At 41.8% G+C, this 17837-nt stretch overlaps 1 protein-coding gene across 2 annotated transcripts; it reads left to right on the forward strand.

Annotated features, from left to right (window-relative positions):
* The first annotated feature begins 894 nt into the window (after positions 1–894).
* On the forward strand, positions 895–14749 carry pitpnab (phosphatidylinositol transfer protein, alpha b). 2 transcript variants are annotated; one of them, XM_076750107.1, is made up of 12 exons: positions 926–1088; positions 5793–5823; positions 9521–9666; positions 10151–10242; positions 11273–11280; positions 11557–11631; positions 12076–12159; positions 12250–12327; positions 12785–12895; positions 13331–13453; positions 13596–13679; positions 14284–14749. In XM_076750107.1, exons 1-11 carry the CDS (start codon positions 1072–1074, stop codon positions 13641–13643), a joined length of 813 nt encoding a protein of 270 aa, XP_076606222.1. In that variant the 5' UTR covers positions 926–1071; the 3' UTR covers positions 13644–13679; positions 14284–14749. The 2 variants fall into 2 exon arrangements, with proteins under 2 accessions (XP_076606221.1, XP_076606222.1); XM_076750106.1 differs by lacking the exon at positions 11273–11280 and having other exon boundaries at positions 895–1088.
* Positions 14750–17837: the final 3088 nt, after the last annotated feature.

Here is a 17837-nt window from a genome sequence, read left to right on the forward strand (position 1 = left end):
ATCATGTTGGATTCGGGGACTTTGTTTAAAAGGCTTATAGAGCTGACGCACCGTGCGCCTGTGCCAGCGGTGGTGGTCCCCGTGTCATGCCCATATATACTGTGATGGTGAATAACCACGCTCCGACGTCACCGTGACTGTGATGACGCAGAGGGTGTAGCACACTCTCAAGAAAGATGGTTCAGAGAAACTCATTTGGCCTGTAGCATTTATTTATTTCTGGTGGTTTGCCTGACGTTCTGTTGCTTGTTATTGTATTTTTAAAAATCCACCGTGTGGCTGTTTTCATATCCCTTGTTAAGGTATGTTTATTGGTGCTTATCCTGATCTTACATTACCCTGATCTGATGTGTTTTATGATAAGTAATTTTGTTTCCATCAACTTCATTTTAAGTCTGTCTTAGCCCTTTATGTTAACCTGCTGCCTTGGCCACTACTGTAAAAGATGGCCGATTTTTACTTTCAGCAGGCCCTTTTTTGGTCCTTATAATGGACCCTATTCATATTGAAGCTGAATTTAATTTCATTTTTAGTGTAAGCATTGGGTCCATTAGTCTACTGTTTGAATTCCAATTGATTTATGCTCTCAAGCCCGGTGGTCTTCATCGCGTCAGGGTGAAAAAAGAGTCAGGATGAGCTGTTCCAATATCAGCAGAATTTGACAGTTTTCTAAACATTTGGGTTGCCAGTGTCAGCTTACAAAAAGAAGTGTATTGATTTAGCAATATATTACTTCAATTAAATGGCTTTTCAGTAGTTATGTCTAGGCAGCATGGACCCACCGCCACAACCACAAACCACCGGCTGCTGAACCATCATTTTCTGTGTGTGGTCTGCTCTGCACAGGCCTCGGTGCTCTGCGCGCAACAGCAACGCCGCGCCGCGGCCCCGATCAGGAAGTGAATTTGAAGAAAATAAGCGACTGTGGAGGTAGAATGACATAGAGGGGGAGAGGTGGGAGAGAAGCAAGCGGAGAAAGAAGAGACTATCGGAGGGAGGGATCGACCCTGTTTCTGGACCTGTATTGAGCTGTTCCCCTCTGGGATCCACTGCACCGCCAAAAAAAAAAAAATGCTCATAAAGGAATTGTAAGTAGCTGTGTGTGCATGTGTGAGGAGGGAGAGAGGAGAATGTGTGCGCGTTTATGCGCTTGGTTTTGCAGCGCTGACATTGTGGCCAGTCGCCCGAGAGTGGAATTACAAGAGTGCGGGCAGGGTGATGTCGACATCCCGTTTCTGCTTGACTCTGATGTCCGTCATCATTTTTCATCCATGCGACGCCTCCATCACCCTGAAGCATTCGCCGAATAAAGCGAGAGATAATAACGCGGCGCCTGTAGTTGCATCAGCAGCCGGCGCAGGCATGGCTGTGCCCTTCACGTTTTGCATCACGAGCCTTTAAGTGAAATCGGGAAGCTTTCACACTGATAAAATGTCCTTTGCTCTGGTGCTAAAATGACGGATGAGAGGAGCGGTGGTGCTGAGGGATGGCTGGTGTAAGCCGCGTCGTGCCGTGCCAGCGTCCATCCCTGTAAGCCGCTGTGGCCATGTTATTGATGCGCGGTGAAGGTGAAACGACTGACGGGAGCATTCCGGCATTTACCTCTGGAGGAATGGGCATAGCGAGGTGTAGGCATGAGGCAGCCTGAGGGAGGGATGGAGGGATGGGGAAGAGGGAGAAGGTGTGGGAGCGGACAGGTAGGGGAGGTGGTTTCAAAGCTTTGGCCAAAAAAAAAGAAGAAGAAGAAGAGAAGGCAAATGTCGAGGTTTCGACGCACCAGTCAGACATTTCGGAGAATGAGAGTGACAGCTGGGGCCGAAGGGACGGGATGGCATGTGAAGTGGGATCGTGCGTGTGAAAGGGAAAGATTTGGGCATTTTGACACGTTCTTCAACACATTGCGCTTGCAGGCCTCAGTGTGCTGTGAGGATAAGTGACTGAGGCCTACTCACAATCAGCTGGTGGTTAGAATAAGGGTAAGGACGATGGATTGCAGATGAAATGGGATGATATTGGCATTATAATCACAGTATTAATTAAATCAGTCATGATTGGCCACTTCACATGCTGCCTTCCTTCATTTTCGTGCTTTTAACTGGTGTCAGTTTGCCTGAAGGAGCTTGTGACCCACCTCTAAAAAAGTCATCTGTCTGGTTTCCTCCCCCTTTTTAGTGTTACAGTATAGTTTCAGATGCTTAATATTTGTCTTGTTTTCTCCCCATTTTTCAACAATTACTGAATTTTCATTGCTTTTATTGCAATGCTATGGCAAGGTCAGAGCCAGGCTACTGTACATTTGGTACAAATTTAAGCTATTGACAGCTTCAGCCTAAAAATAAAATCTGTACTGATCAGAGGCCGGCTTAAATAGGAATACATTTATCAGCGTTCATTATTGTCTTGATTTCTCCACCACATGCATTTAATCAATTAATGGCCCAGCACAAAAAGCTCAGGATGAGAGTGATGGCATGGCTAAAGATCTGAAGTGATTAGGGAGAGTCTGGGTCTCAGCAGTCTCCCTGGAAATTAATTAAATCGGTCACGATTAAATGCTGAATACACTTATATGCACTGTCAACACACGGGCACATGAAGAGGCTTACACACACACACACACACACACACACTCACACACACACACACATACACAAACACACACCAAGATACCATCATGGATGTCAAGAGACAGTGAATTGATCCATGCCCTCCTATAGTCCAGACAGTTTCTGTGCTGCTCACCTGAGCCACTGACCTAAATCACTCCTGGTCCACTTTTTCTCCACCTCCATGAGCTTTGGCAGGTGTGCAGCCATACAAGAGCCACTTTACAGTTTACACTGGGATGGAGAGGATAGAGTGAAAGCAGCGAAAGGGTTGAGACAGACTGTCGAGGAGGGATAAGATAGGAAGACAGAAAAGATGTGCAATGCAGAGGAGGAGAGAGGTGTTTGTTTTCTGTAGCAACAGAGAGACACCTGATCTTCCTGTCAAGACCTTTAGACCAAGGAGATTTACAGAGAGAGAGAGGGAGAGAGAGAGGGAGAGAGAGAGAGGGAGAGAGAGCATTAAGGTGACTTTAATCCTTGTTTAACTAAATCCCAAATTCTACTAAGTATTAAAATTTGCCCTTTTTTAACGTTTACTCATATTAAGCTCCACAAAAGACTCATTTTGGGACATTTGAGCATTATAAAAAGGAGGGAAATGAATATTTTTATCCGACAGACATAAATAGCTGCAGCACTTCATTGTAAAGAACCGTAAGTTCGGTCATATTTTGATATTGTCACTTGACGTCACAGACAGTTTTTCACCGTTTCCGCCTTCCTTGCAGCATCTGGTCTCCCTTCCACTGTCTGGCTGGGACTCAGAGCCAGATTACATTCAGTGGCAAGTGGGATTATCTGAATTTAGGCATACATCGCACAGTTACAAAACAATCAACAAAGCTGCCTACTGTACATGTGCACAAGCGTCAGTCAGTCTGTCAGCAGTGCAGTGCATTCACAAGCTGCTGCTCCCGTTTGTATGATATAAAAGAGCTCGTAAATAGTGTGTGTGTGCATGTATGTATAGAATTTGTCTTTTATCACATGTTGTGGGCAGATCTGTAAAGTGTACCATGGCAGCGCCACTAAAGAATAAAACCAAATGATGCCTAAAGTTGCAATAAACTTGCAGCCTGTTTTCCATCAATCTGAATTTGGCAAATTGTGTTTATGTTCTGAATTCAACCAAGAAGTGCCCAATTTCATTATATTTATTTCTTTCCTCAGTGCTTGTAATTCATACCAAACTGAAAGAAGGGGTTTGTTACATTAGATTAGATTAGATATTCGATTACATTACACATAGCAGTTTCAGGCAGGCGTCAGTGGGAATGTTGGATGCACTAACCTACTTTTTTTGGATCACTTAGCTAAAAAGTGAAACAGTGATCATCAGATCATCATGATAAACATGTCTAATAGATTTCTCATTGAAATACTGTAGATGATGGCTCATGCATCTCTTAAATTAATGCTTTGTTTCCTTGTACATCATAGTGTTAACTGCACAGATAATGGATTACTGAGTCACTTCACTTGTTTTTCTTATTGTTTGTGTAGCGCAACACGCTATTCTCCTTGCTGTACGGCTTACCATTGTCTTTTATTTTAGTTTCACTGGGCCTACTGCCAACCAGTCAACGTGCACATAAACAATTTTGTTCTTGGCTCGTTCTTAAAGAGTGCTGGTGTGGCTGTCATCGTTTTTTTTTTTTTTTTTTTGGTGGTGTGCGACTTATGTGGCCATTTGTTAGCCACCTCCATTTCTCAGCACTCTTTTATGAACATAGAAACAGAAAAATGTTAGATACAAACTAAATATGGCAAAGGACAAAACAGCAGAGACACAAAGCGATATTTGTGTAGGAATTAATCTTATTGTTGAGCTTTATTTATCCAAGAGAAATAGACGGTGTGCATGTTTTTTCAACACCTGCTCACTTTAAGCTATTTTAGGTGCAGCTCAACCACGATTGGCCAGGTTTGTGTTTATTTTCTGAACACTGGGAGGTGCTGGTGTTCTTTTTTTTTTTTTTTTGAAAGATATTGCTAATTTGTACACAAGTGGTTACATCTTAGTATAATTCATATTTGAAAAAAAGAAAAAAAAAAACTTTATTTGTATGGTTCCTCAGTACAAACATGTAACTCTATAGTGCTACATTTTGCAGAGTTGTTCAAAGAATCAACAGCTGCTGGTTATTCCAACAGATAATCCATGCACCGGATTCACACCTTGTCTTTGCTCTGTATAGGAATGACAATAACGTCAGCCTATTAAAAATGTTTTCTCCTCATTTAAATTAGAACCTCTGCTCAGCCTGAAATCCAGGCTTCGCGTCACAGTTTTTGTATTTGATCTTGCTGTTTTTCCTGCTTCAGTGAAGCATATTCTCACCCTCTCCTCGGAGCAGCAAAGAATAGATCATTTATTCTCTCCTGATGACTCAGTGTCACAGTGTTAAAGTGAAATACGTGAATTTAATACTTAACAGGCTGTGTTTTTTTTTCTTCAGTCTGGAATCCGTTTTAGATTTTATTATCCTATAATTACTCCTAATAAAGGACAATGTGTCATGCCAAACAATTGACCGTCTTCTCTTTGCTCTGAAAGAGGTACAATTCCTCTTAAATGAACTTATCTGGGACACTGATTTGAGCTGAAGGACCAGAACTGTTTGATTGTCATGTAGTGCTTGTATAGCTCATATAGCTCCTCATTACAAATCCCTGTTGGGGTGTTCCAGCTCATCTGAACAGTCCTCTGAGACCGCATCATGGAGAAGATGCATGTTGGGTGTCCAGATCTGTACTGAGCCGAATGGTTAAAGACGTCACTTCACATTGTCAGCGTGTCACTCACCGGATTTCTCCAGGCTAATCCCATTCACAGAGAACGTTCATTATTAGCGAATTAAAGCGCGATGAATGACATATTATGATGTGTAACGATCACATGACAGGGTTGTTCACAGGGAGTTTGAGCTGGTTAAAATGATCAACAATCTGAAGGCAAAGTGAAAGAAACTCTGTGGATCTCGATGGCCTGTTTCATTCACTGTACTTGGACGGAGTGGAATTACTGTATCTGCCTGTTAAGACCACAAACCTCAGCAGCATTTAGCTTCACAAGATCAAGCTTTCGTACCTTCAACACACAAACAAATGCAGCAAAGTTTTTATTTTCATTGTTATTTTATGTTTTTTTAGTAACTCCCCTCCTTTTGTCTTCTCTTCCAGTCGAGTGATTCTTCCTATCTCTGTGGAAGAGGTAAGTCTTAATTCAGTATTTCTGTGTGTGTGTGTGTGTGTGTGTGTGTGTGTGTGTGTGTGTGTGTGTGTGCGTGCGTGTGTGTGTGTGCTTGCTGAAATGGCTCAAGGCTCAGCTTTTGTTATCTGATTCTATGGTCCACTGTATTTGGAAAAGTAACGCACAAGTGCCTGCCATCACTAAAGCTGCTCTTTTTTTGGGGGGCAACCTTTGGACTTTCATGTGTGTTTGTATCGAAGCTGTCCATTAGTTGTCCAACACATACGGAAGACGTTTTGTCACATATCCACTCAAAAATGCAGCCGTGATCACTTTGTCAGAAAAAAACTAAAAATAAAACTGTTGCTATCTGGACATTTCACAGCTCTGATGCTAAAAGGGTTTAAAGTCAGATAAAGCATTGAATCAACACAGTCAGCGCCGTCTTTCACTGTCCTCGGCCTCTTTTCTCTCTGTGTCCCTCCGTCCCCTGCTACCCTCATTTCCATTGCAGTTTGCTCCTCTATTCAAGCCTGCATTGTAAATGAGTCACCTGAAACTACTTCCCTGACTCTCTCTGCACCCCCCCAACCCCCCCCCCCCCCCCCCCCCCCCATCACCCTCATATTTATGCAGTATTTGCACTGACATGAGAGTAATCTAGTTTTGGTGGAGACATATGACTCATAAATAAACATTTGTTGACAACTGTAGCCAACGAGCACTTAATCTGCTCTTACACGCTTTCAAGTATGAACGTAAAGCAGCAGTGATAAGGGGTTTGCAGCCGATATCAGACTGACGTGTGTTTTTTAGATATTCTTTACGTACTCCTGTATTTGTCACATGTATATTGTAAAGAAAAACAGCTCTCAACATCTTCCTAATACTTGCAGCCTCTTTTCAAAGCTCTAAAATCTGTAATCTTTTTTCCATCAACATCTCTGCTTTGTCTGGCATTAATGATATATATATATCCAGTTTAACGTCACTGATGGAATTCATGAAAACAGCCAGTGCCCCTGATGCGTCAGTCACACTACACTTGAGTATCTTTCATTTTTATTATTGGACAGAGCACTGATGTCTACCCCTTGCGTGTGGAGGCTTTAGATCTACAGCATGTTGCTTCTCATTGGCTGTGTGATTGTAGGCTTTTTCTTTACATAATGAGGCAGGTTCCCTTTAAAGCAGTCACAGTCAGCATGCTATGTCACAATTAGGTGCTGGAAATATGCTGAAAGAGACTTATTTGAGTATGAAGTGATCCTTAAAGCCTGAACACAGTTGAGTAATGTCCACTGTCTGGAACTACATGTGCCCCTTCTGTCAGTGAATCACATCCCTCCAGAGCTTCGTCTCCTCTGTCTCCCTCTCTACATCCCCACTCTCTCTGAAGCAGCGCTCTGCACTTATTTGCCAGCAAATACAAGATATGGAGGTTTGCAGTCCTTTAAGGGTGTCGTGATTCAATCTACCATCCGTTTGATTTGATTTCCACTCTTTCAATTCTTTCACATTTTGCCCACAATTCAGTTGGCTCTTTCCAAAAGCACGCCAGCTGTATCGTCACTAGCGACAACTGTGGAATTATCAGTTTGAACAGAGGTTTTGTTTTGGGGAGAATATGTTGAATGAGACTGTTCCAGCTGTTGAAACCCCTGGAGAACTTACTGAATTGGATTTCCTGTCTGTTAGCTTCTTCCCAGGAGCCGATTTTAACCTAAAGCGTTTTCAGTGTTTTATTTTTGTGAAAGAATGAAGTTCTGCTATAACCGGACATGAACTCACCCCACAAGGCAAGGTTGAATTATATTTGTCCAACACTGTTACCCAGGAGGCTTTGCTGTTCCTGCATCCCATTTATTTAGTCGGCAGTTGCGGCGTCTGCAGCTGATTTGAGGGAGCAGTCTGTTTAGATCTGTTTGGCACAGGTTATCGGGGTCTTTGTCTTCTTGTCTTTCATTGATGTTGCTGTGGAGGAGTAACCTTTTAAATGCACACAGAAGGTCAAAAGCTCATGGTTAAACCGTGCAGTCTCTGAATGGTGACTTCTCTGTTCACTGATGCTTTTTTTTTTGGCCACCTTCTCAACATCAGAAACGCTGCTAAAACAATTGACTGAGACATTTCTTTTCGTTGCTCAGTTTCTGATTCCATGTTTCATCACTGCTTGAAACTGAAGCAAGGTTAAGTCTTGTCTGCTGGGTGTTGTTATATGTGCGTAAACATGTAACCTCTGTATAATAGTGTCACGGTTTGATATTACAGAATATTGTTTTACATAAATAATAGAATACAACCCCTTTCCCATTCTTGCTTGATATGCAACATCAGTGGCTCAACAGTGCAAGGTATCCATTGTGTGCCTCATAATACGGCACACTTTGTCAATGGGAGACAGGTCTGGACTGCAGGCAGGTCAGTCTAGTACCCACTTTCTTTTTCTATGAAGCCACAGCATTTAGCATCGTCTGGTTGGCAGCATATGTTGCACCCAAACCAGTAACCTTTCAGCATTAATGGTGCCTTCACAGATGGGCAAGTTATCCATGCCCCTGGGCACTAACACACCGCCATACCATCACAGATGCTGACATTTGAACTTTGAGCCGGTAACGATCTGGATCATCCTTCTCCTCTTTAGCCCGGAGGACACGACGTCCATGATTTCCCAAAACAGCTTGAAATGTGGACTCGTCAGACCACATCACTCTGTCGAATTTTGCCCAGAGAGGGCAGAAGGTAGAGTCTTCACTTGTAGATGCAGCGACGAACTGTGTTTACGGACAGTGTTTTTCCAAAGCGTTCCAGAGCACACGTAGGAATACCCTTTAAACAATCACGTCGGTTTTTAATGCAGTGCTGCCTGAGGGATTGTTTTGTAGGTGGTGAAGTCCTACCCAATCACAATACTATCACTTGTTACCAATGAACCTGTTTACCTGTGGAATGTTCCAAACAGGTGTTTTTGGAGCATTCCACAAATTTGAGTGGATATTAACAAAAAAACAATGAAGTTTATCAGTTTCAACATCAAATAGCTTGTCTTTGTATATTCAGTTGAATGTAGGTCAAAAGGGATTTACAAATCATTGCATTTTGTTGTTACGTTTTACACAACATCCCAAGCTTTTTTTAGAATCAGGGTTGTAGAAAGAATAACTGTAATCTCTCTAATCTAATAATTCTGACTACAACGACTTGTTCCATCTTTGTGATGTTGTAAGTGTGTCTGCGCTCTGGTCCAGCTTTGTGCAGAGGTTATACGGTGGATTAGAGGTGATTAAGAAATGAAAGGAGCCATTGTCCTGTGTTTAAACACTCACATACATGCTCGGGATCAGGAAGATAGGGGAAAGAGAGGGATGAAAGAAGAAGACAGTTTGTGAAAGAGGAAACAAACCAAGTGGAACAAAGAAAGTTGACAGGGCAAGAATACAAACAAGCGTGTATGGGAGAGATTATGAGGATTCAGAGGACAGGAGAAGGGAGCGATCAGGAAAAAGATCAGAAGAAACAGTTAATCCACCACTTAAGAATGAAATAGATGAGCCCATGAAATATACACGAAAAAATGAAACGGATGTGACTGTGAAAGCTCTCTCGTCTACAGGATAACACATGGCGACTTCAACTTGCATTCATTAAAGGAGGTTCGATGGACGCGGCTCCTTATTTCCCGCTTTAATAACACTTTTTTCTTCTTTTTTTTCAGTACCAGGTCGGCCAGCTGTACTCTGTGGCCGAGGCCAGTAAGAATGAGACGGGTGGAGGCGAAGGGGTGGAGGTGCTTAAAAATGAGCCCTACGAGAAAGATGGAGAGAAGGGACAGTACACACACAAAATTTACCATTTGCAGAGGTAAGCTCTATTGTGGTCACCCAGGAAGACTACTTCATTCATTTGTCCCTCGAGGCCACATCTCTTGGCTCCTGTCCATTCATTTATTTTTCCGCTTCACTCTTTTATCCCATCACATCAAAGTCTCCTTCCTGCTTCACTCCGTGCAGCCTAGCAGGCTGAAAACGACTTTTTGAGGAATACTCCGACATCTTGATGTACGCTTATTTGGTTACTTGTGCCTACTTACTCTGTGTAAAGTTTAAATAAGACAATGCCAAGCTAGTGTATTTGCCATAAATACCTTGAGCTAAATGCTAATGCTAGCATGCTAACTGTTGCAGAATGGAGACGAGCAAAGTGACTCGTCAAACCACAAAGCAAATAAAGGGCTATGTTTAAGTATGGAGACACCCGGAGATGGTTCATTGTAGGTCGAAAAAAAATTCAAACAATGAAAATACTATCAAAGTTGCCTTGATCTGTTTTCTCGTCACTCCTGCAGTAAAGTGCCGTCATTCGTCAGAATGTTGGCTCCAGCTTCAGCTCTCAACATCCACGAGAAAGCCTGGAACGCATACCCATACTGTCGCACAGGTAGCGCACGCACACACACACACACACACACACACACACACACACACACACACACACACGATCAGTGACACATCTGCATAAATGTCTCTCTCTTTTTTTGACACTGTTGCAAGACACACTGTAGGAAATAAAAGATCTGTTAAATAAATAAAAACAAGTGGCACATACCGAAGTGAGAGATTCAGTCTACCACAAAATGAAAACAGGAAATTTTTGGCTGTTCTTGAAATCCAAACAGGTAGTCCATCGATCTATATAAAAAGGTCCCAGGAGGAAGTCCTGTCTTCCAAACTGCCTTTTAATTTACTCAGCACAGACCCATGCAGTCTGCATTGACCCAATCTTTCAAACCTGGAGTGTGAGCTATTTTTCAGTGCCTCAAAATAACTCTGTAGGCTGCATTCATACCCACCATAATAACTGAAAACACACAATAAACACATTGTCTCCTAATAAGCCTAAAACTGGAGTCAACCCAGGACTTCCATAACTGTGTCTGACAGTTGATTCAAAAGGAAGTTTCTGTTAACTGAAGGAAATAATGATGCTAAAAATAATCTCCTGCACTTAAATCTTCAAAAAGTGTGAATACAGTTGACTCAAGTTACTTAGAGGTCACATAGATGCTGATCTGTCAGAGAGACTGTTGCACTCTGGGTACCTCTCTCTCTCTCTCTCTCTCTCTCTCTCTCTCTGTCTCTGAGTCTCTGTCACCTTGAAGGAGGTGTTGAATAATTAACTGCATGTCCAGTGAGAAGAGCCATGCAATCACTCGAGCCTTTCAGGCTGCGATCACACACACAGACACACACACACACACACACACACACACACACACACACACACTACTGGCTGTCTGACAGCCATCTGTCACACTAACACACAGAACAGGCACAACCTGCACACACAACTGCGATTCCCTCTGAACTCTATACATTGTCTAATACATTACATTTCTCATATGTTCCTTAACTGCATTTTTCCCTTTCTCTCTGTTTGCTGCTGTGCTTTCTAACACCCGACGCCGCAGTTATCACTGTAAGTATTTTTGGTTTCTTTTGTGCCTGCAAATTTCATATATGTTGACACAAAGGACACAGTGATGCCCATAGAGGGAGCAAGTTAACCTGAAAGTTGAGAGAGAAATTTGATCTTTTCCAGCGACACAGCGGCAGCAGCAGGGATAGTCAGACACTGTTTCTCTGTGTTTGTGCTGCTGTGTTTGGATGAGAGCAGGAGGCCTGTGTCAACTGTATTTTATGCTTTTTTTCACTTCTGCTTCTTTACTCAGGTTCATTTCTCTTTTCTCTGCAGAACGAGTATATGAAAGATAACTTCCTGATCAAGATTGAGACATGGCACAAACCTGACACGGGACACCTTGAAAATGTAATTTAAAGACTGCAATGAGCTGATGAGGTGTATGAATGTGTTTGAGCCACATGGGGAATCCCTAGTGAGCACTTTTGTTGTTTTTGGGATGACTTGTGGCAAAGAAGTGCTAATTTTACGCCACTAATGCTTGATTTTAAATCATGCTGTATGAGAATTATCCATTTCCTCCACCGCTACCTGTGCAGTGCCAACATTTCCCACTGTTACAGTCTGCTAATCAAAAATTGTTCCATGAATTCTTGTGCACGACCAACAGAAACAATCCCCTAGTTACAGTATAGCCTGTCATGATTACTTTGGGGTAATGCTCCTATACATAAATGAATGTGATCATGCTAAAAAAAGAGCTCCAGAGAGTTGTGGGCCTTGTGTTCTCGTATCTGAGACAGAGCAGAGGCTTGTGCCAGCATCTAGCTGTGCTCTGTGGTTCTGTTTCAGGTACACGGTTTGGACGCAGAAACCTGGAAGAAGGTGGATGTAGTCTATATCGATATTGCTGACAGAAGCCAAGTGGAGCCGAAGGTGAATATGTTTAACTTCTGTATCCATCCATATCATCCCTGTCACCTCGTATGTGTTACCCAATCGGGTTTTTCTTGTCTCTCTCTCCAGGACTACAAGCCAGAGGAAGATCCTTGCAGGTACAAGTCAGTGAAGACGGGACGGGGCCCTCTAGGACCAGACTGGAAGGTACATTGTCTTCTTGTAGTTGAGTGTCACTGAAATTCAAGGCAATCGCAGACCTCCAACCACATTACTGTTAATTATTGATGTGGAAAATAAAAAAACACCACTTGCACCTAAACTTGTTGCTTAGCAACTATGATGTTTAGTCAGCGTTGAAATACCTTCTACAGGACAAACGCTTTATCATAATGTTGGAAATTTTTGGATTTTTTTAAATTCAGTATATTTAAATTTGACTATTTTGGGCTGGCAAGAAACAGATAAGCAGATGCAGTAAATAAAGATTTACACAACCTCCAGTCAAGGAGGAGGAACGTTCAGGGGAGATTCGATCATGAAAGTAACTGATTAATAATCTAGATATGAATAACAAATATTGAGCCTATATATACATTTTATAGCCCAGCACCTTTTTTAATTAAAAAAAAAAATCCTTCTACGTATCTTTGTGTACTTGCAGAAGGAGCTTCTTAACAAGAAAGACTGCCCACACATGTGTGCCTACAAACTGGTCACTGTCAAATTCAAGTGGTGGGGCCTGCAAAACAAAGTGGAGAACTTCATTCAGAAGGTTTGTTTACAGGTCGGATTGTGGAACACAGCAGTCTGTCTCTTTAGGATCATTATGGCAGCCAGGTAGCCACAGGTCAAGGTCAGCGGCTGTGGATTGTTGACAACAAACATCATGTTGTAGGAAATGTTTGTGTTATTTCCCTAGACAGTTTTTCTCTGTGTGTGTGTGTATGTGTGTGTGTTAAGGACTCTTGTACCACAGTGTCTCATATCCTGTGCATGCATACAGTACATAGAGTGCTTGAGGAAGTAGTGGAAAAGTACCACACAGTATAATACTGTGGGCTGCACCAGCCTCTAGTGGATAAACAGGGTAAAGCAGGATGCAGTTAAACATTTGTAATAAGCAAACAGATTCGATCATTTTCACTTCAAGCTTCTGCTTCATTCCCTCAGCGTGACTTTCTCTTGATCCTCCTTTGTTGTCTCACAGCAAGAGAAGCGCTTGTTCACCAATTTTCACCGTCAGCTGTTCTGCTGGATCGACAAGTGGATTGACTTGAACATGGAAGATATTCGTCGCATGGAAGAGGAGACGCGCAAGGAGCTAGACGAGGTAAGCAAAAAGACTGAGGAGGACAGGGCCAGACAGATTCCTGAAGATCCTCTAATAAGTGTTTTATTCCTGAGACAGTTAACACATTTTGAAACTTTGAGTCGTGTTGATGTTCATGACTTGTTTGTCTTGTGCGCGTCAGATGAGAGTGAAGGACCCAGTGAAAGGGATGGTGGCTCTAGAGGACTGAGGTTGAGGTCAGACGGTGAATGCTGCTGCTCATCAGGTGAGAGGAATTTAAACGTTTTGTCTGACATTTCATTGAACCTGTTTTGTTCGTGTAACTGTCCAAATCCTAAAGGTATTCCATTTACAATCATATAAAGCACAGAAAAAACTGAAAATGCTCACGTTTTAGAAGACGAATTTTTGGTATTTTACGTGAATGATTAATTCATTATCAAAATTCATTGACCAACTGCTTCAGCACCAATCTGTGATTACATAGTTTGTCCACCGAAGAGACACTTTTCAAGTTTATTTTTCAACTTGAACGTCCCCTCCTCATTAAATCTTGGAAACAATTCCTTAATACCGAAATCTAAAGCAACAGCGCATGATGTAAACCACAACACTGACTTATTATCATAAAGATTTTATTGCTAATGCGATTGCAAGACACAGAGACTTCATCTGGCCACCCAACAAGTGTACGTCCAATTTTTAGTCTCTATAAGCTTTGATTCAGGGAAATATATGGCTGTTTCTCTCAGTATATCAGCTTCAGACATCTATGAGGCTATCATCCACTATAGGTCAGGTTCCAATCTGATTCGATTTTAGGGAAACAAGCCAATAAATAATCCTTCATAATTCTCTCTCTCTTTCAGACCAGAATACCCAGACACCAGCGGATTCACATCCTCCCTCTATTCCAACTGACACAACGTCTGACCGGCCGGTCCACCCCCCCCCCGCCCTCCTCCTCCTCCGGTACAGTCTGGTTTTCAGGGACCTGGACCCAGTAAACTCCCAGTTTTCAGCTGATCTCCCCCGCCACATCCCTCCTCACCTTGAGTCCCATTCATTTCTATTTGTTTTTCCATCCAGTGTCCCCTTCTTGTTAACTGCTCTGAGGCCTCCAGTAGCAACACCATAGATCTTGTCAGTCAGTCCTCTCAGTCTCTAAACTGTTTTAAACTACAGAGAATAGTGTCTCTGCAATTTAGGATTTATTTCTATAAGATATCCCAATGGTGTGTATATACAGTAAACCGTGTATCGGGAGCTGAATAATTGTATTGAAATATATATATATACATATATATAAATATATAAACAGGGTTTTTAAAATGATTTTGTCTGTAAGTTTGTCTGTAGATGTTTATTTTTTCCAGACTAAGCTGTATCTGCTCAGTGTTGAGGGGGTTTTCTTTGTTTTGTTTTTTTGATTTGTCACAGTACTTTCTCGTCTCCATTCGTGTCATGCTTTACGCAGTGTTTAGTTTTGTTGTTCAAATCAATTTGCAAGTCTGCGAACCGCAGCTGTGAGGTCGGGATTGCACTGAGAGTGTTATGTTGTCTCTGCTATGCTCCTGACCTACCAGACAGACTTCTTTTCCCCCAGTATTCCCCTTAGTATGTTGAGGCATTCACTGGCTTTTCTGCTGCTTTATGAGTTTGTGCGCGCGCGCTTCTGTTTGTGTGTGTATATGTGTGTGCGTGTGTGTGTTTCCGTAGCGTTGTGAGGTTTCCTGCCGTCACTTCTGGCTCTTCAGTTTCATCAGGCTGTTCAAACATACAGTTTCAATGTGCAGTAATTGAAGATCACTTCTGAATTTAAACATACAGCAATGCGCACACACACACACAGACACACACATACACACACACATACACACACACGTAGAATACAAGGATGGAAGTAAAATGCAACACTGCAAAGGGAAATGCACAGTAGACCAGCCATAAATGAGTGTGTCTCTCTCTTTTCTTTGGGTCTGACAGTCCTGTCTGCAGACTCATGGCGGTGGTTTCACCATTAGCCGTCATCATGGATATACGGCTTTTCCTGCTTGCTGTAGATAGATAAATGGTTCTTTGGAAGTAAAACTCAATGCAGTCTGCATCAGTTCTTGCCCTGTCGCCCATCCTGTCACCTCCAGTGGATAAATGGTCTTATCCAGCGATAGCAATAACTACCATGACACGTTGGTCTCTCCTCTGTCATCGCAAATCTATCTTCCTCTACTGTTTGTTCCTATCCTGAAAACAGCTTTAGAATAGCAGAGCCCAAGCTGAAAGTCACAGATTGTTTAGTTGTTGAGTTATCTATTAAATGTTGATTTTATTGTGTTTGTCTTCGGATGAGGCGGGTTTTCTCCTGCTGGAATCTGAAGCCCGTTGTTAGTAATAGTGTGGTTTTTCGGTATATGCATGAGTGTACACGAGTGATGTCCAGTAGCGTGTCTTCTAAGAGATCTGATGCTGGCTTGGTAAAGACAGGAGCTAGAGGAGTGATAACAGCAGGCACTAACCCTCTTCCTCTTGTTGACATTTGTTTGGCCTCCTTTGTCCTCAGTTACTTTTATTACCCTCTTTTCCATCCTATGTTTACTTTCCTTCCACATCATTTAACTGTGTGGAAACTTTAAAGAGCAAGCAACAGATAGTGTGAAAAGGCCAATAGCATAAAACTGATTAATGTCACCTGCCTGCAGTTTATACATCAGGAGCATAAAAAAGAGGGTCGTGGCTTAAAAACTGCCATCAGAACAAGAAGATCATTATATTTATTGTTGTATATGGTTTCTGTCTAAGCACTCAAAGTGCAGGGTTTGATGAATTTGATGTCCATACCTATATTTTTTTAATAGAAGACATTAGACAAGAACATTTTGCACTAATTAGTTAATATTAATGTTACATTGTAATTAAATATAACTATTTACTTTTATTTTTAAAAATGTAACCATTCATGTACACAATTTCTAACGTTTCAAAAGCATAATCACACACTTGTGTGGAATCTGGCTGAATGTTGAACAGCATGAATATCAGTTGTACTGAAGGGCTTTCCATCGGCAATTATTACATAAAGTCTGGTTTTTAATAAAAAGCCTGTATTGGCCTAACATTTAAGCCATTTTACGTTGATAAGGACAGCTCGACTTTTGAAACGTTTCTTCAGTCTGGAAGAAACCAGAAGAAGAAACATGTTGTATAATCAGCTAAATTCAGTTTAACTCGTGACGTGACGGAACAGAGCAATATTACAGTCAAATAAATCCCTATTATATCTTAATTTACTAGTGATAGTTCACCATTACTCTGAGTTACTCATAGAATTGGGGTGGATTGTATTTTTTTTTTAGAGAGCAGCATTGACGCCAGTCTTCCAGGGCCTGTTGACTCTGATTCTACAGCAGATCCCCAGCAGTTGTATTCGTGTGATAGAGAATTTAAATGACTTCATATATCATTTGACTTGAAAATATTGGAGTAGTGTCATTAGCCTAAACATGTATGTGTTTTAAGCCCAAGCACAGTAGCCAATAAATCCATATTTTTTTATTGGCCACAAGGATACTAAGGCTTAAAAACATTAACAACTGCTCAGGGCAACTGTTCAAGCATAACAGTTTATCCTTGCTTTGGAGAAACTTCCTTTAAAACTCCTAAAATCTACTCTTTTGTGATACTTTTTTTTTTCCATGTCTTTGAATATCAGTATGTCAGATTTACTCACCGAGCTAGTTTCTGTTGCCTCCTCTTTAAAGAAAACACTGGCCGTTGGATGTCCAACCCTTCCACCTCTCTCTGCGTCCATCGAGCATCTCACTCACTGTCTGTGATGGGGCTACCAACTGAATCATGGAGATTTGTGGATGTACTGTATGTATTGACTTTGTAAATAGTAAATAAATTAATGTAGATGAACACATATATATAGATCAGACTGTCCTGCCAAACCTACAGCACACCCTCTTGACACTCCATCCTCTTGCCCCATCGCTAAATATTCAGCGTCACACAGACCACAGTCACAAGTTGATCTCACAGAGGTATTTTAGAGTTGCTGAAATTTAGTGCTGATAAGACATTTTGAGGAATACTGTCAGCTGTAGATGTCAAAAAAAAAAAATGCATTCTTACATGTTGCTCCAGCAAAGCAGTGAAGAGCTGCTATGTGGTTTGTAGATGGAGGCAAAAAAAATATATAAGTGCAGCAAAAACCCATTTCACTATTTCCTGTCCTCACATTCTTCCCTCACAGGGACCACGTCTCATTGGCAGGACAGTGTATAGATATATATTTTTGTTCTGAGTGTTGTTGTACCTCTGTTGTCAGTCTCTGAACTACACTCGCGTCTCTCACTGAAAAGGAACATATAACGGCAGCTTGGGTCAGTTCATTGATCCACATAATTAGCTGATGCTGTCA

The sequence above is a fragment of the Chaetodon auriga genome, chromosome 15 (assembly GCF_051107435.1).
Source record: "Chaetodon auriga isolate fChaAug3 chromosome 15, fChaAug3.hap1, whole genome shotgun sequence".
Lineage (NCBI taxonomy): Eukaryota > Metazoa > Chordata > Actinopteri > Chaetodontiformes > Chaetodontidae > Chaetodon > Chaetodon auriga.

What these genes read in the sequence shown, in the direction of transcription:
- pitpnab (XM_076750107.1), top strand. An exon ending in TTCCTATCTCTGTGGAAGAG is followed by an intron (nt 5,824 to 9,520) that starts GTAAGTCTTAAT and finishes CTTTTTTTTCAG; the next exon opens with TACCAGGTCGGCCAGCTGTA. An exon ending in TGGAGAACTTCATTCAGAAG is followed by an intron (nt 12,896 to 13,330) that starts GTTTGTTTACAG and finishes GTTGTCTCACAG; the next exon opens with CAAGAGAAGCGCTTGTTCAC.